The sequence below is a fragment of the Populus trichocarpa genome, chromosome 3 (assembly GCF_000002775.5).
Source record: "Populus trichocarpa isolate Nisqually-1 chromosome 3, P.trichocarpa_v4.1, whole genome shotgun sequence".
NCBI lineage: Eukaryota > Viridiplantae > Streptophyta > Magnoliopsida > Malpighiales > Salicaceae > Populus > Populus trichocarpa.
Genome location: NC_037287.2, coordinates 3,398,532 through 3,422,223, shown reverse-complemented (window position 1 = coordinate 3,422,223; position 23,692 = coordinate 3,398,532). Strand labels below are relative to the sequence as shown.

Below are 23,692 nucleotides of genomic sequence, written 5' to 3'. Positions count from 1 at the left end.
TATCATTTATATGGTATTCATAAATTGGTCTTTTTAAGCCAGGGTCAGCAAGGAGAGTGTCGATGTTGATTTCAATATGACTTTTCTTTTCTTTGATTGAGTTACATGACTTGAAGCTTTGATTGACTCTTCATCCTAAAGAGATTTACGCTTGAAATACTTGTCTAGTGACATGTTAATTTAATATGAACCTGCTGGATTTTTTTATCATCATTAGTGTCTGCATAATAATTAACACAACTACACAATAATTCACTATTAAATAAAAGTCAGTTGAGTTACACAATAATTCTAAATCTTTCATATGAAATTCATAGCAAAATACACATCAATTCATCAAAATCAAAACCTATTTCAATTCATATCTATATGCATATAATAAGTATGTTCATTAAATTATACTTAATAATTTCTAGATATTTAATTGAGGAGCAATGCCTAGTGTATGTGTAAGATGAACAATTCTTGAAACACATACTTTCTACTTGATATTTTACTTACAAACAAATCATGTGAAAATATGAAATTTCAATAAAATACTCTGCTAATGCAATAGATGTCAAGAATATTGGTTTTGCATGAATATTAATTGATTCCTTTATAATAAAAAAAGAAACATTTAATTGATTTAATTAGCAAATTTAAACATTTATTTTGAACATATTCATATCAAAAACCCTAAATTATCATAAACCCTAATATTTTTAATAACTAATTATAAAAGAATAAAATTAAAATTAAAATTAAACAATGAAATAAATAGAAAAAATAAAGAAAATTTACCTAAAATATAAAGCAAAAAGAAAAAAATTAATTGCTTAACTATACTTGATGAGAAATTTGCATACGGGAGAGGCAGAGAACAACAGCTCATGAAAAGAACAAAGCGGCAAAGACAGGGGATGAAAAATACTCTTTGTTAGTTAGGGGACTCCATATTTTTAAGCCGGTCCCATTGATTTGATATAAAAACAAAAGGGAAAAAGGAAAAAATTTGTGGAATTAGCTATATATTATATTATATTAATATATAAGTCAACAATAATAAACAATAACAACTTCAACTTTCCTTGCCTGCAGTAATAATTCCCTAAACTAATATATTAATATTTTAATATAAAAAAAAGTTAAGGGGGCAATTGCCCCTTTTTGTCCCTTTGTGGCTTCACCACTGTTGTCGTGAAACAAATGTGTTATAGATCTATCTTAACCCAAATAACATTTTCTGATTACTTCCTTTATTTTGCACTCAAAATAGAATACAATAAACACAAAATAACATGAGAAAGTAAACAAATACTAACCCAAAACAAAACAAAGATAGACAAAGAGAAACTGACACGAAAAAAATAGATAAGGAAAACAAGAAGGATATAACCTGATTCTGAAGCCTAGCTCTAATACCAACTAATGCGAACCCCTTGATCATATGGTCAAGCAACCCCCAATGAAGATGATACTTCCTTAAGAAATTTGAAAATCAAGTTTGAAAAGTGTGACACAATAAAAACTTGTCCCAAGACACCATAATTGAATCAAATGACGCCACAAGGTCAATTATATCTTGATTAATCAGATTTGATTTTTGTCCCCACAAAGATAACATGTTGTATCATGCAAAATAAAATTTTATTTCATAAATCCATGGCTATTTGCTTTTCAGCATACAAAATACTTATATAATGCTTCAAATAACTCTAATGGATCCCCATATGTGGGCTGATTTGAGTCCACTTATAAAATCGATCCAAATGAGTAATAATAAACCAAATACTAAGAAGAAGATAATAAATATAATAAAAATCTGAAATTAATATCCTAGATATGCTAGTATCATATTTACCACCCTTAAGAAGTTCCAAATAAATTAAGAAATCTGATTTGAATGTAGAATTAATTTTGAAGTCTTCTTGCCTTGTTGTTTTTATTTTTCTTGTTTCATATGGAAAATAAATTAAGAAAATCTCCCTCTTTAATACCCGTCAATGTAGTTTCCTTCCAGACTAGAAGAATAATTAATTAATTATTTCTATTTTAGAAAATCAGATCTGACAGCTCCCCTAACATCCTTTGTTGACTAGGAAACTTCCTCTTTTGTTGATAAATATTCTCTGAAATAGTAGGAAAAATAATAAACAAAATTTCCTTGAATGTTAGGAGAATATTTTGCTAATTTAATTCCTTGAAGAAATAGAAAATCAACCCCAAACAAATCTGATTTGATCCCAACATCTTTATTAACCCAAGCCAACTTTGGACCCCATATGGCCCAAACTCATATTCATTAATAGGGACCAAACCAGACCCAAAATACACTCCAAATAAACTTTCTTTGCTGCTAAAAAACATTACATGCATAGCATGTCCTGATCTGGTTGAATTACCCAGCAAAAGAATTGAACGAAATCCTTCATCCATTCGAATCTCAATCTGACAGAATATATCCCTAGATTAAAACTCATCATGAAAAAACCAAAGGTTGAACAATGTACTGAACCGTACCAACAACCAATCTCATACACATGACTGAATGCTTATTGTAAAGAATCCCAAGGCTGAACCTAAACCATATCATTAATTTACCTTTTACTTGCACCAAAATACAATCAAGGAACACTCCATATAATAATTTTATCTAATTAATAATATGTTTAAAGGTGTTGAATATTTACCTGATATCTACACGCTTGAGTTAGTTTTCTGCTGTTGATTGGGTTTGACGGCCTATCATATACTAATAAAATCATTTCATCATTTGTTGTTCATCTATTATACCATTCAATTTCATTGTTCATATAAATTTCAAATTCTCACTTTATTCTTGTCAAGAATTCCCATTCTAGTTATAAAATATACATATCTTTTCTTTTATTCATTTCCATTTTCTTTTTAATCGAAACTTTTTGTACAACTTGCTCATTATTTAATCTGACCCATCCAATTCTTGAACATGAGGTTAGTCGGGTTTCTTACCATAACGGATAAAATTTCCTTTTCATTTCTTTATACTATCTTACTTTATTTAGGTCTGAACGAGATGATATGTCCGCGCGCTGCCGCGGGCTGATAAAACAAATGCACTTGATAATGTTATAATTGTGAACCAGCGCTAGATAAGTAATAGAAATTAAAGGTATGATGGAGCAAATATTTCATGACGGGAAAAAAAGTTGTGTTGGTGATCAAAAACTTAAAGACTGAACAAAATGATTGTAGCAATCTACAACGTTTTGTTACAATGTTTTGTGAGGAAAGATACAGTGTTTTCGCCACATGATTTAGCTTTTCAGTTAATAAAAAGAAAAAAAAATACAAAGCTAAATTTTCTACCAACTTAATATTAAAAAAAAGACCAACAAAGATAATTTTGGAAGGAGAAAAACCCATGAGAAAAAACGTTGTAGCAATTGACAATGTTCTGCGAGGAAAACTATAACGTTTTTCCCAATAAAGTAAAATAAAAAACCATTTAGAGAAATATTGTAGCAATCCACAATGTTTTGTGAGAAAAACTACAATGCTTTCCTCATATGATTTAGCTTTATTGTAATTATAATTCTTAACCAACTCAATATTAAAAAACAAAATCGACAAAGATAATTTTGGAAAAAATCATAAAAAAATCACATGGGAAAACAATGCAACAATTCACAGTGTTTTAAAGAAAAAAATTACAAAACTAAATTCTTAATCAGCTCAATATTTTAAAAACAAATCGACAGAGACAATTTTAGAAGAAAAAAAATAACAAAACAAACAACAAAAAAAGGAAAAAAAATCATGTTGGAAACACTGTAGCAATTTACAGTGTTTTGTGATGAAAGCTTCAGTGCTTCCCCACATGATTTAGCTTTATTTGTAATGACTTACAAACAACTCAATATTAAAAAAAATAAAATTGAAAAAGATAATTTGAAAATAATTATAACAAAAAAAACCATGCGGAGAGACATTGTAGCAATCCACAATGTTTTATAAGCAAAGGTACATGGCTTTCCCTACATGATTAAGCTTTATTACAAAGTTAAATTCTAACTAACTCAATATTAAAAAAAAAAATCAACGAAGATAATTTTGGAAAAAAATATTACAAAAAAAGAAAACACAAAAGAAACTGGAAAAAAACCATATGAGGAAAAACTGTATCAATCCATAGTGTTTTGTGAGGAAAAACTTGTATTTACTTGTAATTGCAATTCTTAACCAGCTTAACATTTAAAAAATAAAATTGACAAAGATAATTTTAAGGAAAAACATAACAAAAACAGGAAAAAACCATGTGGGAAAAAACACTGTAGCAATCAACAATAATTTTCGAAGAACGTTACAGTGCTTTCCTAACATATTGTAACTGTAATTTTTAACCAGCTGCATATTAAAAAATAAAATAAAAAAAGATAATTTCAGAGAAAATCATAAAAAAAAAACCACGTGGAAAAACATTGTAGCAATCAACAATGTTTTAAAGAAAAAAAATTTACAAAACTAAACTCTCAATAAGCTCAATATTAAAAAAAATCAACAAATATAATTTTGAAAAATAAAAAAATAAAATAGAAAAACTATGTGGAAAAACATCGCAGCAATCCACAGTATTTTAAAAAAAAATTACAAAGCAAAAATTTTAACCAGGTCAATATTTAAAAAGTAAAATCAACAAAAATAATTTTGGAAAAAATAAATGAAAAAAAAAGAAAAAATAGGAAAGTTGAAAAAAAAAGTAATTTTGAAAAAAAAAATAATTAAAAAAAAGAAAAAAAAAGGGAAAAGTTAGTAAAAAAAAAAAAAGCATTGTGAATTACTGTTTTAATCCACGGTGATTTAAGTGTGAAGAAACAATAATCTCTTCATACCATTTAGATATTGTTAATGTTTATTGTGGGCTCATAAAATGCTTTATGTGGACTTGCATGGGTAAATGAGTTGTTTTGTTTTATTTAAATGGGTGTGGGTTTAGATTAAGTATTAGATTAATTCATATATATATATATATATGATTAATCCTAAAATCAGTTTCATGTTTTTGGAAGCAACGTTAAAATTATTTTTATTTTATAAGAAATAAAATAAAAAATAAATTAATTTTTTTAGATTTGTTTCTAAATTTTAAAATCAACGTGTCTTCTACTTTTTAGACTGATATTAATATTTTTTATAAAATAAAATAAAAAATAAAATGAAAAATATTAGAATAATTAATTGCAATAAAAAAAAATCTAGAATAGAAAGTATATAGTTAAGATAACTTTTTTTTTTAGTTTTTTTTAGTTTAACGTGGGTGTCCGGGTCAGCTTGCGCGCACCTCGACTAATCCTATGGGTCCTGAAGTTAACGATCATATAAGCCTCCAGTGGCCATCATATAAGCAACTACAGGGCTCGAACTTGAAACCACATAGAAAAAGATAACTTTTCATAAGATAAGGATGTTGTTTTTCTTTTTGCTGTTACGTCCACCGAGTGGCGACAACACCAACAAAAAAGTACTGATGATATTGCAATTTGGTGCCCATACTACTGCAAGCCTGCAACTCCCATCTCCTTTTTTTCTTCTTATGTTGCTTAGCTAGCCCAAGGAACCTCCCTGCAGCCATGGCAGGTACAAATGCTACCTAAAGCTAACTGAGCTACTTTCTCAGTGCAGTTAAAAACTCATCCTTTACTTGAACGAACTTAAAGCTCATCTTTAGCAATAAATTTTGGTGGTTCTTTCTCGTCGTCAATTGCCCAGCAAGCTGTAGATGTGCTTATACTATCCAACCACACCTCGTCGGCCGAAAATGAGTTAGAATCATTGTTCCGGTGCCATGACCAGTGTGCCCGTGTTTCATCCATTATCCTCAACCTTCCATGCCCGAAGCTTGCCTCTCGATACAAAGAAAGAGGCGAAGCAGGATTTTGAAACCTAGACATTAACCGCAGATGATCAGCATGCATGCATATAGATATGGACAGTGCGTGCATTTAGCAATTAATATTAATTTCCTATTTTCTATAAATTGAATATTAATGCGTGAAAGTATCTGTTTGATAGCTTTAAGATGCTGCAAAAGTGAAAGTGGAATGGAGATCTAATACTTACGTTAATGCAAGCCCTTCACGATTTCCCCCATCTCCGATTGTTATGTACACAGGGCCGCATGGATCAACCTTGTTATCGTAAATCCTTGTCTGCAACCCAACATAAACGAAAGACGGCTTGTGGGTAAGATTTATTTTATTTTTCTAAGTAAAAATGTGCATGTAAAATAAAAAAAATTGGATTTTTCAATTAATTGCCAAAAATTGTACTCTTGTGTGACAGAAATTGAAATAGAGAGGCAAATACGACCAATTTTTTTAACTTGAGGGACCATTAAATGTATTTTACCTGATAAAGCAAATATTATATACTGAGTTAAGTGGACTTACAAATCGTTCATATGCATGGACATGCCCTGCAAACACGACATCGACTCTTGCCTTGTACAACAACTCTTCCATAGCTTTTCTCATGCTTTCTCCTTCACCTTGATGTGCATAATTGGTATTATACCAGGGGGCATGCAACAGCACGATGACCCACGGCGTCTTCTTCCTATCAATGCTGCCCAAGTCAGCTTCAAGCCACTTATACTGCTGCGAGTGCTCATCAAAATCTGTGTAAGATCCTAACATTATAACATGAGTGCCAACAACGTTGAATGAGTAGTACAAATTTGAGCTTGAATTGCTTTCCTCATATGGCATTAGCCACCGTGCATTATAGGCCTTGAAGCCATGTGGCTGTATAATTGGGAAGATTTCGGTCTCGTGGTTTCCTTCAGTCACCATCCACGGCCGCTGGCTAGCATATTTCTCCACAAGGCGGCCAAATGAGTCCCACAGAGGTTGATTGGTATCTGCGTAAGATAAATCACCCGGTAGCAATAACACATCGTAATCACGGCTGTTGACATGTGCTAAGGTCGAATTAGTCCATCCTGTTTGCCCGAGATCACCTGTAAATTAAGTTGAAACAAGCTTGTCTAACAATTTTTCCAGGGAAAACAATTCTTGTGATAATTAGTTCATAACTATTGTCATATTTGTTACGATGTATATATAATGTAATTTATTTCCGGATATTTTTGCTATTTAAAGGATTCTATATTCGACATATGCTAATATATTTTTAACTATTAATTTCTTGTGCTACTGTATGGAAATATTTTAACTATAGTTATCAAACCAAGTCGACTCAATAGTTCACCCACGTAAAATTTAATCTCGACCATTTATTTCGAACCAAATTAGAAATTGATTTGGATAAACCTGGCTGACCCATCGATCCACCTTCCTGGCTTGAGGTGGCTTGAGGTTGAAAGTATTTTTCCAAGCCTGCTCACCCAAAGACTTTGCTTCAAGATGCCTAGGATATATTCCTTTTATGCCTTACACGTCTATCTATCTTTTGAGAGAGACATTTGAGAAATTAGGCAATTTGTTTTTGACTTGCAAGTGCTTAAAGACCCTTTTAATTCGCTTAAAGGTGTATATATAGAAAATCCTATGTGTAATATTCTTCTCACTCTTTGCCCTCTAATTAGCTAGTTGTTGCTTATACTCGAAGCACTAACCTACAATCCAACCGATCAGCAACCTTCTAAGCTTCATCAAATAAGATTATGGGCATCGTAATTAATATATGGTCATGAAATAATCTAGCAAAATGCTCACCAATCACAACGAATTCGAGCGGAAGAGTTGCAGGAGGAGTCTTGAAGGATAACTCGGGGCCAGAACCTCCACATCTGTAGTAATAAGTAGTTCCTGGCTCCAACGGTCCGATCTTGACATGGTGTATCTTGCCTGAGCTATAGAAGAAATAACGATAGGAAGTGTGGTCTCCGGTTGCCATTGCATTATAGGTTCCCGGTTGCTTTCCATATTCTACAGTGGACGGTGCATGTTTATCATCTGTAATCCATGTGACTCTCATGTGGTCTCTCCCCACCAGCGAAACGTGCACCTGAAACCATACATCTGTTATCCTCTGCCGTTGAGCTAAACATATACAATAAATTACGCATTGTACAATATCTGTAACTAGATGGAGCTAGGGAGAGAAATAAATTAACCTGTTGGGCTTCAGATTCCAATCCGTGATGAGCAGTGAAGATGATGTTGCGAGCAGGAGGTCGAGAGTAACTTTCATCTTTTGATGCGTAGCACTGTGAGGTGAATTGGAGGAGGAAGAAGAAGACGCTAGTTATTAGAGCATGCAGAGATTTCTCCATCTTTCTTTCTTTCTTCTTGTTTTGAGATGACAAGGCTGGCTATGGATGGAGGGATATTTAAAGATGGGTTTCAGAGCTTGAAATAATATTTTATCGGATAGCAATGGCGTCAAGGAAGTTATTAGGAACAATTTTTGGATATGCTTGCAGCAATAAAACTACGAAAATGGAACCCGCTGGTGCTTTGTCAGCTTGTCATATGCTTAACAAGCAGCTTCTCTTGGCTAGCTATCAACTTGGCTAACCAGCTTTCCTTAGCTCAGAAGGCCCATGTATTGTCGGCAAACATCGACATCATTGTACCATTGAATTTTTTGTTTTTTTTTCCGTCCGTATATATGGAGTTCATGCCCGTGATAGGGCCAGCTCTTGCATGGTAAAATGAAGTCCACAAGTGAAGTTTTCATATTATAATTATAATTATAATTATAAACACAGCTAAGAAAACAGGAGTTGCTACTGTTTGTATTAAAGATGAATTACATTAATATTTTTCTTTAATTGTTTTGATAATAACTTCAGTTGGTTGACATGCGGGGCTTGCTTAAGATTGCGGGTTCAAGCGAAGGAGACTTGTCTCCTGTCATGTATTTTTTTTTATATAAAAACGGGTTGTTCAATAAAAATAAAATGCAGGTTAACCACAATCAAATTTTATAGTTTTATTGACGAAAAGTTTTATTATTATTTACACTCGTAATTCATCGGTAAGTATTTTACCATACAAGAGCTGATATTTATAGTAATTCTCTTTTAATTTTTTGAAATATACCGACATAAGTGTTTCATCGATAATCCTGCCAGTGATAGTTTAAAATATTTTTAAAAAAATATATATTAAACAGAAGTAGAAAAATAATTAAAAAATTAAAATCAAATAAATAAAATGAAATTAAAATAATATAAAAATTAAATATTTATTATAAATTTAAACATTTATACGTTCAGATACAATAAATATAAAACAGAGACGATGTTGGAGGAGGAATAAATCTAAAATAGAAGTGGCGCTGGAGGAGAAGGGGGAGGAGGTTAGTCATCTTCCAGATCGTGGGGCCAATAAGAAGGGGCACATGGATCACTCATGTGTGATCTCATCTCCATTACCACTCGATGGAAGAAGTTGACGCATCCATCCTCTCTACCATGATATCGTGAGGAACATATGGTTCTTTGTGTGCATACCAACACAAGTATTTCTCCATGAATATTTTTTTATATAGAAGATGCATCATTACAACATCTACATTAATAAATTTGTTATCCTTGCACCTCTTACATAGACATCAAATATCGTCTCCACTAATATTTCTCAAATTGAATAGTGCGTAATTAATAAAACCCTGAACCTCATTATAATAATCTATTTTCCGCAACCCTTGGGGTGAATCTCGATACATCCATGAACAATCATCAGTTACTTATATCAAATCTATTTAAATAATGATGATAACATGTGTTAATTAACTACATTAACTAAATAAATTTGCAAAAATATTCATTTAGCTCAACCTTATTCAATCTATTTTAATAGTTCTTTTAATTCATTATCAATTATATATCTATATAAATTCAAATTTCTACACATTTACTGAAAATTAAAACTTGACAATAAAATTAACAAAATATAAAAATAAACCCTTTAAATAAGTCAATATTTATTTCATCAAAAAACACCGAAGTTAAAAAATCAACATAAGTTTTATTAATTTAAAAACAAATATAATTTTACAAAATCTATAACAAACCATAACATGTATAAATTATAAATCCATACAACAAAATTGTATGAGATAAAACTATAAAACAAGTAAATACCCAAACAAAATACATATACTACAAAAATATGCAAAAACAAAAAATAACATTTAAAAAATGTGTTTAAATAAAAAAAAGGATAGATTTGCTTACTTAAGGTGGAGAATCCTCAATAAAATTTGAATCAGAACATAGATGTTGACAAACCGAGTGTTGTGGTGGTCATATTTGTTGTGTGAAGTTGAATTGTGTTGAGATTAAAAGGGGGTGGCTGTTTGCAGAAAAAAATGCACGAGGAAGAAGGAGAAACGGGAGGAGGGAGAGTCATAAATTAAATATTATCGATGGATTTACCAACAAAATCATTCAGTCAGACATTCCCTTAGTCATTCTTTCGGTAAAAAGTGTCACGTCACCATACGATTTACCTTTTTTAAATTCCATTGTAATATTGTTTGTAATTTTATTGGTATATACCGAATGATTATTTCTGTCGGTATATTTATGAACAAACTTTACCATCAGGTTTATTTCGTTGACTTTTCTGACTTTTTTATTCCTTTTTTTTTCTACTGTAATTCCCTTGATATATATCGACAGATGTTTTCCTTGGTATTTACCGATAGATATAACGATGGAAAATTTTGTCACCAAAATTCACTACAATATACCAACAGAAAAATTCTGGATTTGCAAAACTCGCGGTCTGGATCATAGACTCCACTGGATTTTAAAAAAAGTTAAAATTTTTTTTATTTAATGATGTGATAACATAAATAGACGCTTGTAAAAATAAAATATAAATTAAATCTTAAGATGTTTGTTTGAAATTGCAATAATCTAATTTAAAAAAACTAAAATAAATAATAATATTCAATTTAAAATTAATAAAATATTAAATAATGAAATTGAAAAAGAATTTTTTGGAACGTAGCATTAGAAAAAAGAAAAAAAGTTTTAAAAGTGTTTTTTAAAAGAATTTGTAGCCCATATGAACAAAGAAAACACTTTTCGGCTTTTTTTTTTTTTTAGCAATTAAAGCTTTAGGTGACTTTGAATTTGTAAAGACTACATGATAGTCCCATTCGAGTTATTTTATTGATTTGAGAATGAGTGCACGACAACCTTATTATTACAGCCGGTCATGTACATGTGTTTTAGAAAGCACGAAATCTTAAGGACATAAATAAAATTAAATATCCAAGCACGAGGTGGGGAACATAATTTCTAAATTATATTAAAGGGAAAGGGAATCTATGATTATTATTATTATTATTATTATTATTATTATTATTATTATTAATTTATTATTCAATCATTGATCGATGATGGCTGTCCACATGTAATTTATTTATTTATTTATTCAGCTTGGATGGGACTCCGATCCACAGGCCGAGGTACTAGAATATGCTAAGAATCTACCTGAGAGAAAATTAATTATCTCCAGCTTTCATTGGAAGAAGCTCCTGGTATTCATTTAAAATAATGTTTGTGCTAATCAATGATTATATAAAAATCAGCTTCCCTAATTTAGGATTAGTCGCTTGATTCAAAGATAACTATAATTTAATCAGTTTCAAAGTCTCAACCAATCTAATTAATTATAACTATTTTTATTCTTTCAATGTTCATCTACGTCAACAAGAGTTAGATTAGAACAATATTATTTTAAAACATTAAAATAATGTGTTTCGATCTAGAAAAATTAAATAAAAAAAAATCAAGGTATTTTTATTGGATTAGCCAAGTTTTTTGTCCTTTTTTTTTTCAATCTAGAATAATTTAAATCTCAAGTTGATTATATTGTAGATTGACATGTCGGGTCTATTCAAGTTTTCACAAACAATTTCTCAATTTTATTAGAGTAATTGGTGGCCAGGATATTATAATATATTTTTTAGAGTAATTTTATACAAATAAATTTGACATACAAACATATATGTGAATTTGTTTTCATTGTTTTCTCCCTCTCCCTCTCCCTCTCAGAACATTTCACCCAAAATTAAAAATATATGTGAATTTTTTTTTAAAATAAAAAAAAATTAAAAAATACATCTTATCTAAAAAAAATACCTCGTGTGTGTGTGTATATATAAACATTTCAACAAAGATCGTGTTTTGTGCTTACTTGTTATTCCTTTTTTTGTACGGGCCTAAACTTGGATCTGGCCTACTTACCTTTTACATTAAATGAATTTGGGCTAGAATGCATGCAGGCTTTTGTGCAGCACATGTGTGGTTTTTTTTTTTTCAATTTTTTTCTTCACTTTTTCTTAAAACAAATCACAAAATATTTTTTTAAATTCCAAAAATAAAATATATTTAATTTTTCTCATACTAAAATTTTTGAATTCGAGTATCTCATTGAACTACGTTTATCATGTCAATTACAAAGGAAATCACCGTCGGTATTTTTCTGAGAGCTCCAGAACTATTCACTTTCCAATTGCACTGTTAATTGTTGTTCTTTACGGACAAAATCACCGACGGATTGAAAAGTTGTCGGTGTTATTTGGCGGTTTTCTGAAAAAATTTAATTAATTTAAAATTTTCATTTAAATATTACCGATGGAATCACCGACGGATTGAAAAATCATCGGTGATTGTTGGCGGTTTCTGAAAACTTTTTATGAAATTGAAAATTTAAATTAAATATTACAGACGGAATTACCGATGGAATAATTAAAAAATATTAATATATAATTATCCGTCGGTAATTTCATCGCTAACGCGTCCCAATAAAAAGCCTGAATCCCCTTATTTCACAAGAGACAGACTCATTTCTTCTTCTTCTTCTTCATCTTCTTCTTCTTCACTATATGTAAAAGACATCAATATCTATTTCTTTCTCTTCTCTTCTATCCTCATCTTCTTCTTCTTCATGCTCGGGTATGTCTTCTTTTTCTTTCTTCTTTTATACTCTTAGTTTTTTTTTAATTAATATGCTTTACGAAAAATTTTATGTCTCCTTAGCTTCACTTGCAACTACATTAAGGTAAGATTTTTCTTTTTTCTTCTTTTTTCATGATTTTTTTCACTATATTTGTTTTTATTTTATTTTTAATTGTTTTTGTTCTTAATAATTGTATAAATGTTGTTGTGAGATTTTTTTTTTCATATGAGATCAATTTTTAGTTGATTTATTTACAATTTTTATTTGATTTATTTATAGGATTTTTAAATTTTTAGCTATTCAACTTCATTTTTTTCAAATGAATTTTTTTAGTTGAATTTATTTTTTCATTTTATTTATTTGTTGCAAATTTGTTTGAGTTGATTTTCTTATTCTTTTTTCCAAGCATCTTGAGTATATATTATAGAGTGTTAATTTATGTTAATTTAATTATTTTATAATTTTATAAAATGGATTTTTTAAAAATGTTTTTAAATAATTATCAATGGTATTTTTCGAGGGATATACCGACGGAATGAAGCGGATAATTTTTTTTTACGTGTCTGTTCTGTTAGTAAATTTGTCGGTAATAATATTTTTTTATTACCAACGAATTTACCGACGAACAAAAAATTACCGATGAAATATTAATCGATGGAGCATTTTCGTCAGTGATTTCGTTGGTAAACTAATTACCGATAGAATATGTGTCTTACGCCGATGGAAAAATTCCGTCAGTAAAACTGTTAAATCTTGTAGTGAATGTAGCTTAAACAAGTTTTGTTCATATTTAAATGACCGCTGCAATAACATATGTAACATTTTTAAACCACCCTCATCCACCTTGCTATGCCTCACTATAACCTAAAAGGTAAAGAAATTAACTTTGCGGAGTGTTGTTCAATTGATTAGGTTCTAGATTTGCTCTCTAAAAGTTACTAGTTCGAGTCTCACAAATCTCAGGGCTATTGAAAGCTTACATGGTCATTAATTATAGGGCCAATGAAATTAGTTGAGATGCATGTAACTTGATCCAGACACCCATGTTAATCAAATTTTTTTTTTTTTTACAGAAATCCAGAATGTCTTGCTTCGACAAAGGCATGGTACTTTCAAGGATATGATTCGGTGGGGATCATAAGCATCATAGCTACAATTTAGACCTTCAATTTTTGGTGCACACGGATCACCTTGCCAGTACCTCTTCACATTGTAGTATGAGTGGATATTTCTGTTTACTGAGAATTTCTGGACAGTTGAGGTAATGCATGAAAACAAGAAAGAAAATGGCTCACCTGATCGAATCTGAAGAGGCTAAACCGCAGCCAACCCTGCCATTCAACAACTCAGAGACATTGTTGCCCAAAAGCCTTGGCTCCAAAACTGGTATGAAAGGTGTCCCAAAAGCTGTGTTCACAAGACAAATGTCTATATAATCTGAAGAAAGGATATGGATGATTTCTCCTGTGAAGGGTGTGGATTCATCATCCAGCCTCACTGTTTCCCACCAGTCGACTCCAAGAAACAAATCAAATTTGGGACATCGTCGAGTTCATCATAGTTAATTACCATACAAAAATCCTGCTCGGATCAGATACTTGTTCTTGCTGCGCGCGGGCTTCAAGGTGTAACAAATTGTGGTTCCATCAGGGAAGCTTCTGAGATTGAGATATTGCTTGTCTATAGTACCTGTTGTGTTGATTTTGGATGATACATCCTTATTTAGACCAGAGTCTGTGTAGTTTGCATCTTTATAGCTTGAACCTTCTGTTATGCCACAGTCTACGCTAATGAAACCTGAAAGAAGTGCCTAAATCTCCATGCTATTTAGCTTTCTTTCTAGTATCCTTATTGAGACTAGTGTTTCTGTAGTTTGCATGTAATAGATGCCTGTGATATTATCTTTATAGCTTGAACCTTCTGTTATGCCATAGTCTATGATAATGAAACCTGAAAGAAGTGCCTAAAACAAGTAGAACTGGCTTTACAGTGATGAGATTATTGAACTTGATTGATCAATCACTTCCATGAAATTCAATTAAACTAGCTGAGGCAAACCTGAGCCTATCAAATTTCAAACAAGCTGGACTTGAGTCTTACTAGATAGCTTACCCGTTGCGGGCCGGCTTGATTTAAAAAAAAAAACATAAAAATACAATGACTAAGCATTGTAAGTGTATTAAAAAATATATAAAATTAACAGCTCCACATCATAGAAAAAAAAAAGAAAAAAAATACCAATTGTCAATTCCCAAAAATTCAAACGATGAAAGATAAAATCAGAAAAAAAATCAATGAATAAAAAAAGTAAAAACAAATACTAGCAAACTTGAGTGATGAAATTAAAAAAAAAAAAACAAGATTATGGATCCAATGATAAAATAAAAAATAAATTAAAATTTGATAAATGTGCTAAGAATAAAAATTTATAACCAAAACATTGAGGGTTAAAACCTAAAATACCATTAAATAATGAACTGAAGGGTTAAATTAAAAATCTCTAGGTCCACAAATTCACAAAAGAATCCAAAACAAAAATAAATATATTGTGAGTGAGGAGCAAATTCAAGAAAATTCAAAACTTTAAAATCAAAATACACCATTGGATGCTCAAAATGCTTAACCCGACAGATTGACTCGTGACTTAGGAGACCCAAGACTTAGGCCGGCCTAGGTCTTAAAAGTAATTGGAATAAAACACTAAAAAACATTTGATGTTTATATTTAATTCAAAAGCAAAAAATCTTCATAAAAAAAACGTAATTGAATAAAGCTTGAAAAAAGAAGGCTCTAGGTAACAAGTGTTTTTTTTTCAAAATGAATGAAAAATCTCATAGGAATTGGAAAAAAAAAGTAAGAAAACATTTGAGGATAAATAAAAAAAATTAGGTAAAAAATAGAAAAAAAACCAAGCAAATTTAGGTGAACCTTTTAAGCCCAAGTTAATATCTTAAAGTCGCAAACCGTTAAATTCCAAACCTACACTCAACTAAGAAGTTTAATTAATATAAAACAAATTCAATGTTGAAGGGTGAGATAAATTAATTTAATTAAAAAAATTCTTGTTAAAAGAGCAAGATCTATCAAAGAGCACCGAAAAATACAAGGTAATATCAGACCAATTTAATGTTAAAAGATAAAATAAATTAATCTAATCTAATTGAAAAAAATCTTTTTAAAAAAGATAGATCTAGCAAAGATTAAAAAAAATAAAGGAAAGAAATCGAGGAAACCCATGTTACTCTAAAAGAGTCAGAAAAGTCTCCTTGAAAGTGGGAAAAAAATACAAGATGATCAAACAAAAAAATCATGAATCAACCTAGCTTAACTTTAATAACTTACAACCCAAGGTATGAGATAGGGATAACTTCATAAAAAAATAAATCAGAACATATCATAAAGTTTAAGACCCAATAAGTCAATGTCAAATAATAAAAAGAAAAAAAAATCAATTTTTAAAAAGAATTTTTAAAAATAAACTTAAACCGAGCTAATCATCAAAATTGATGGACCGAGACATGTTCACGCGTGTGTAGAATGTGTCACCCTTTTATATTGACTTATATTCCTCATGCTCTAGTAAGTTATTAAAAAATCTTAAAACATAACAATCCAAAAAAAAAAAAAAAACAAAAACAAAAAACGAGAAATTTTCCTCTTAAAACATGATGTGAAATTTTCCTCTTAAAACATGATGTTCCTATCTTTCTTCTTTATATTCTTATTATTTTATTTAGAATTTTAGATTTCTTTTCAAGAAATTTATATAACTACAGAAGTAACTGCCAATAATTCCTCTATAGATCCATTTTAAAAAGAGAGGCACAAACAAATATGTAAGAGAAAATTACATTTGGTCCATCGAAACCGATAGCATTCGAGATCATGCATGAAAGATATTTTTTTTATTTTTTTTAATCCTAAAATATAGTAATCCGAGAGTAACAATAAAAACGACATTTTTTTTTCTCTTTATTGTTTTGTTAAGTTAGCAATTCGAATGTATTTACATGAGAATTCTTAACCCTTAGATGGGTTTTTAGTTGTCAGGAGTGAAATGTTGGGAATGGAAATGGAGGAATTGAAATGAAAATCAAGAAAATAGAACGATATTTTAATTATAATATTGTGCTAGGACAATAATAAAGAATTAAAATGAAATTTTAATTTTTTTTTATGATTCATTAGAAGAAAAAAATGAATAATAATTAAAATAATAATTTCTTCAATTATAATACCAGTAAAAATAATAAAAGTAATTTCTGTGATGTTATCCTAGTTGTGATAGAAAAGAAGGAATGAATAAATAACGGTGATGATAATAATAATATGATGATAACATTAATAAGTTTTTTTAAATAATAATAATAATATAAGCACTATGTTAATAGCTAAATAATAACTTTTGAGTAATTTAACCTAAATAATATATTATTTATAAAAAACATCATTATCATTTCTTCTTCTTTTCTCACTTATAAAATTATGTTTAATTTTCACTATCTGTATCATTTTATTCTATTTTTATAACTAATTAACAATTAAAAATTAAAATTAAAATTTTTATCTATACTACTACCATTTCATTATTTAGGCCCCGTTTATTTGCTGGAAATTAATTTTTTTTGGAAAGTGAATTTCAAGAAAGTGAATTCCAGAAAAGTGAATTATTTTCTGATGTTTGGTAGTGTAATAGAAAATAAATTGTAAAACATTTTCCAGTGTTTGGTTATGTTATGGAAAATGAGCTGAAAAATAATTTATGAATGTTTTATTTTTTTCAAGTTTATTAAAATAATGAGGAACAAATCTTACAAATTAAAAAGTTTAATGAGAATGAAATTGAAAACAATTATAGTTTCATAAATTATCTCAAATAAAATAAATAATAATCAAAATAATAGAGATCAAATTTAATAAATAAAAAAAATTGAAAGTTGAAGAAATAAAAATAATAATAGTAACCATTTCATAAATTATTTCAAATAAAATAAGTAACAATCAAAAGAATGAGGACCAAATTTGATAGATAAAAAATTTCAATTAAAAAATGATAAGGGAAAAGCAAATAACAATTATAAAAATGAGGATCAAAGTTAATATAAAAATTAAATTTTAAGAGATGAAATTGAAAAAAAAAATATTCAAAACAAAATATATATAGCAATCAAAAGTTTGAGAACCAAATTTGATATAATCAGCAAATAATATGACATTTCTAAATTTTTCACAACTTCTGAAAAGTGTTTTCTGCCCAAAATAAAAAGAAAACACTTTCCTGGAAACCAAACCAAATTTTTCTTTGACTAGAAAGTGTTTTCTGTTGACCAACTTTTCTAATGACAAACAAACACATGAAAGTTTGGAAAATGATTTCCAAAAAACCATTTTCCATCAAACAAACACCCCCTTATTATAAAACATCACTTTATAATATAAATTAAAACATACTAATTAAATTTAGTAAATATTTATTAACATGATCAACAATGGGATTAGCCGAGCTATTTGGTTATATTAATATATAAAAAAGTTAAATTTTTTTTTGCATTAAATTAATTTATTTTAGTATTTTTTGAATTGTTTTCATATTTTAATATTAAAAATAAATTTTAAAAAATAAAAAAATTCTTTTAATATATTCTAAATGAAAAATTATTTTAAAAATTTAAAAATATCCGTAATACCTAACAAAACCTTGAAACGTATAAGAAATCTACGCTGGCCCTTCCAATTTCCAAACACCCACCCTGTATTTCTGCAACAGAGGAGAAGTCTTCACCCTCTTCCAGAGTCCAGACGACAACTCTTCTCTCTTCTCTTGTATTTCTTCCCTCAGTGTGAATTTAATTGTTTTTTAAAATATTTTTTATTTAAAAATATATTAAAATAATAATTTTTTTATTTTTTAAAAATTATTTTTAACATTAACTAATATAAATATATTAAATAAAGTAAAAAAATAAAAAAATTTAAATTTTTTCAAAAACAATTTTAAAATACAGAAACAAACGTATCTCCTCTGCAGAACCCCATGATTACTTTCCCTCCCTTTCCTTCCATTTCCCTCTGCCCTCCCTCTCCCTCTCAAGAAAACCTCCCCTCTCCGCATCCGCTCTCTCGACGCCGCCCAGCCATAATACGACTATGAGTTTCAGCTCCGCACCCAACACCTCAAGTCCCAATCCCTCAAGATCGCCATTCTGGGCTTCGGCAACTTTGGCCAGTTCCTCTCCAAAACTTTTTATCGCCAAGGCCACACTCTCCTATAGCTTACTCTCGCACAAACTACACCGATGCCGCCAAAAGCTTAGGCGTCACTTTCTACAACGACCCACATGACCTCTGCGAGAACCACCCTGAAGTTGTAACTTATGCACTTCGATTCTTTCGACCGAGAAGGTACTTCTGTCTTTCCCATTTCAGAGACTCAAACGTAGCACCCTTATAGTTGATGTTTTGTCTGTTAAAGAGTTTGCTAAGAATATCTTGTTGAGATATTTGTCCCATGTTTGGACCTGAAAGTGGGAAGAATTCTTGGGCTGGTTTGCCTTCTGTTTAAGATAAGGTTAAGATTGGTAACGAGGAGGATAGGATTGATAGAGTAGAGAGGTTTCTTGATGTTTTTGCGAAAGAAGGGTGTAGGATGGTTGAAATGAGCTGTGCAGAGCATGATAGGTATGCGGCCGGATCGCAGTTTGTCACCCATACTGTGGGCAGATTGTTGAAGAGGTTTGGGTTGGAGACTTCGCCGATTAATACCAAAGGATATGAGACTTTGTTGGATTTGGTGGAGAATACGGCTGGGGATAGTTTGGAGCTGTATTATGGGTTGTTTATGTATAATAAGAATGCTATGGAGCAGTTTATTAGATTGGTTAAGAATTTATGAGATAAACTTATATCCATCATGTGGTTCCATACAAGAGTGTTTGATAACGTGGTTGAAAATATTTTTAAAAACATTATCTTAAAAATCACGAAATTGATGCTGACATTCTTAAAAGCACTTTAAAAGTACCAGGACAATAATACCAAACGGTGCCTGAATAGATTTTAGCAGCAATACCTTCAATCATATTAACATGGAGCTAAATGATGGGAAATAACGAGGGAGTAGTTTTAGGAAACTTCTCCAGATCGATAATGTACATAAATTATCAATAATACACACGACATTATCAGGCAACGTGTATAAAGATGATGTGATAAAAACCACAAGGCATCATGCTGATGGCACAGCTCTAAACTTTTGCCACATGAATTGCCCTCTTTCCTTGCTGGTAGTGTTCCCAGTGCACAACAGAATACTCTTTCACTTTCTTGTATATTTGTTTTCTTTCCTCATTGATCAAACCTTCTTCTGGTCCAATCTCTTTATTTGGTTCAGGTGCGTAGAAGACAGCCACAGAAATCCTCTCCTTCTCTGAGGTGGTCAAAACTCTATGAACTGGGCTCTTGAACACCCCATTGGTCATTATCTGCATTAACTTAGGTAATCAGTCATGAGATGTTTTGTAATACCAAAATTGCTAGTTAGAGTTTATAATGTTCGAGACACCTGTTATGTAATACATTTTTTCCTTAACATTTATCTAGCCAAGTGAATTTTGTCACTGCACTGGTCAAGATGTTTTTGCCAGATCCAGCATGTTTAGGCACAGAGCATTTGGCAAGCACCATGTGTTCCTGAATCTTAGAAACACCCCTTTCCAACTGGTTGTGACAGAATGATGGCTACCATAAAAGCTGCTTAAATTGATCAAGCAAGAAGAGTGAAACAAAAGCTCTGGCGACAGCATTTTCAAACATAAATTCTCCTGGGGGCTTGCCTGTAGTATCAAAGTGTCCCTATCCTGTTAAGATCACATAAAAGATTACCATCAACCATACCTCCATTTGATCACCCATGAGTACTAGGAGAGCATCAGAAATTGCAGGAACTGTGAACCATCGCTCATCTTTGAAGACCTGAAGACCTTCTACATCGTCTTGCAAGATAATGGTGTACCCTGATCCATCTGCATGGGCTCTCAAACCTAGAACAAGATCAGGCCTCTGACACGGTGAGTAGTAGTTGAACCTTGCTTTTAGTGTTGCTTGTTTGCCAAACTGATTCAGGAAGCAATCTGCTTCCAAGTTCAATGACTTTGCCATAGCTTTTGAGACAAGCTCTGTGAATATTTGCATCCGAGAAGTGTATTCTTCTAAAACCTCTCTGCATAATAATGAATATGTTGTGTGCATATTAGAAGTCACAAAAATTCTGATCTGAATGGAAAATCTTTGAAATTCTGTGGAACAAGTCATTGTGAATCCTCTAGTTCTGCTTGTTAGATTCCTATAATCAAGATCTTTGACCAGTTCTTCCCAAGAAAACTATCAGATTCTTTCCGAATCACTGTTGCTACTTATGATTAAGAAGATAATATGAAACATATGTTTAGGACATCTTACTTTTTAACTGTTCTGTCATGTGGAATGTTTTGTGCATTAATTAAATCACAGTTTAGAATTGAGAATACACACACACACACAAATATCTCGCTGGAGTTTGTTGAGGATATAGGTTTTCTGATAATATATCTGAATTTCCCAAGGCTATCTTTGACATGTTCTAGCAGTCGATGTATACAAAGAGCATGCTGAAGACCTGAATGATTTTGGATTCTCCGGCCAAAACTTATGCTTCCTTCGATCTTCTGGGTATACGTTAAGAAATAAGCGATCAGACCAGTCAAGCGACTGTCCTTCTGCTGGGACAGGATCAGCTCCATATCCTTCAAACTCTTCCACTCCTTTAGCATGCCTTTTCTTCTCCTCCATTGGCTGCTCGAAGAAATCCCTTGCTACTTGGCGAATCTTATCAAGAAATGATTTTGGAATACCGTGACCTGTTGCCTGAAATCCACAAGTAGTTTTAACAACGTAGCTGGGAGCACAAAAACGAAGTCAACTCAACATAAAGCAAAAGAGGTAGCTTTTTCCTTTTATTTGTCAGGTTCTGGGTATATAGTTAGGGCATATAGATAATGATTCTGGATCTTTTGTTGAATATTCATGCTTCTAATGCAACTTGCCTACACATCTCTTGATCTTTTTGCTAAGATCATGCTTGACACTGGCTTTAGACTTCTAATGGGTGGTATGTTCAGTATTATGGGCTATCATTTCAAGTCTCAGTCTCCGTGAAGGGTAAAAATTTCGTACCTGAAAGCAGCCCCATGAACAAAGAGCTGATCTAAGCCGCTGCAGTTCTTGTGCAGAGCATGGCTCTGAAGAAGAGAGGAGGCTGAGGTCTATGATCGGAATCAGATCAGATGGGGGACGGGGAATTGCTTCATTAGTGCCATCATTTCTACTGATGTATGGCTTTTGTAGTTCTTCATCGTTGAGGACCATTTCCTGAACACGCTTTGATAGTAAAATCTTTGCAGGGAGAGCTGAAACTCCAGCCATTTTTGTTAGGAAGTTCTGATGTGATTGCAAGTCTGGTTTTTCTGTGATTCTTGCTAATGTTTGTGAGGTGTTGTGGTTGGTATGTATCAGGAAAAATCATGTAGAGAAGAGAGCTCAAGTTAGAGGAGCTATGGGACAATCTTTAAATGAATGGTGAGGTGTGCTGGTGCTGGTGCTGGAGCTGGAGCTCAATGAACCGACTCCTGAGCTTAGTTTTGGAAGATTGGCTTGGCTGATTTGTCGTTGAGCTTGAGGTAGATACTAGATTTGTGCCCTGTGATCCACCGAGGGGGGCAAAATTTTTCTCATGAAAAATGCTGAGGAAACAAATAATAATATGAGAATCCAATTATTAGTTTAATCGATAATTTAAACAATATGATTTAAAAAATATATTAATAAAAAATAATTCAAAAAAAAAACACGTTTTAAGTTTACCTAAATTATAAAACAACTTAATATTAAAAATATTCTTTAGTTAAAAAATCCTTAATTTACCTGAAATTTAAAACAACAAAAAAATCCCTAGTTGAACTGGGTTCATCCTCAAACTACGTGATCACATAAAAACAAGATAATATCATTAAAAAAATATTAAAAAAAAATAAAAATTAATTTTTAATAAATCAAATAAAAATATGATATTCTCAAAAACAATATTTGACTTTAACCAACCAAACTTAATTGCTCCTCTCCCAAATAAATTATACCAGAAAAATAAAATGAAAATACAAAAATACACTTGCATGCTAAGTTATCTCTTTTTTTTTTGTGCTTTTAATAGTAATTTCTCCAATTTACAGCTCATAAAAATTAAAAAGGTAATTTCTTCAATTTACTGCTCATAAAAATTAAGAACGCCAAAAATCTCCTTGGTGATATAATAATAATAATAATAATAAAAGTTATTTCTTAGTGCTTAAAAAATGTTTAATTACCCACGAATATCCATAATGTTTTGTATCTTGATTTGTAATGAATCACTGAATCTTTTTAGGTATTTGTTAATACTTTTTTTTTTGTTTGAGTATTTAAACTAATTAAAAAATGCTAAAACAAATTCCAAACCTACACTCAACTAAGAAGTTTAATTAATATAAAACAAATTCAATGTTGAAGGGTGAGATAAATTAATTTAATTAAAAAAATTCTTGTTAAAAGAGCAAGATCTATCAAAGAGCACCGAAAAATACAAGGTAATATCAGACCAATTTAATGTTAAAAGATAAAATAAATTAATCTAATCTAATTGAAAAAAATCTTTTTAAAAAAGATAGATCTAGCAAAGATTAAAAAAAATAAAGGAAAGAAATCGAGGAAACCCA

General features: G+C 30.7%; 2 protein-coding genes and 1 pseudogene across 2 annotated transcripts; 1 reads left to right on the top strand and 2 right to left on the bottom strand.

The window, feature by feature from the left end:
* Window positions 1-5,395: 5,395 nt before the first annotated feature.
* Window positions 5,396-8,442, bottom strand: LOC18096689 (purple acid phosphatase 22). Its single transcript, XM_006385226.3, has 5 exons — window positions 8,099-8,442; window positions 7,698-7,989; window positions 6,411-6,979; window positions 6,082-6,170; window positions 5,396-5,904 (listed from the first exon to the last, which is right to left on the bottom strand). The coding sequence occupies exons 1-5, from the start codon at window positions 8,255-8,257 to the stop codon at window positions 5,673-5,675; spliced, it is 1,341 nt and encodes a 446-aa protein (XP_006385288.3). The 5' UTR covers window positions 8,258-8,442; the 3' UTR covers window positions 5,396-5,672.
* Window positions 8,443-14,194: 5,752 nt separating this feature from the next.
* Window positions 14,195-21,123, top strand: LOC18096688 (arogenate dehydrogenase 2, chloroplastic-like; annotated as a pseudogene).
* LOC127905082 (protein SRG1-like) lies at window positions 19,938-22,611 on the bottom strand. The gene is made up of 4 exons (XM_052451384.1): window positions 22,119-22,611; window positions 21,562-21,809; window positions 20,802-21,126; window positions 19,938-20,389 (listed from the first exon to the last, which is right to left on the bottom strand). Exons 1-4 carry the CDS (start codon window positions 22,365-22,367, stop codon window positions 20,153-20,155), a joined length of 1,059 nt encoding a protein of 352 aa, XP_052307344.1. The 5' UTR covers window positions 22,368-22,611; the 3' UTR covers window positions 19,938-20,152.
* Window positions 22,612-23,692: the final 1,081 nt, after the last annotated feature.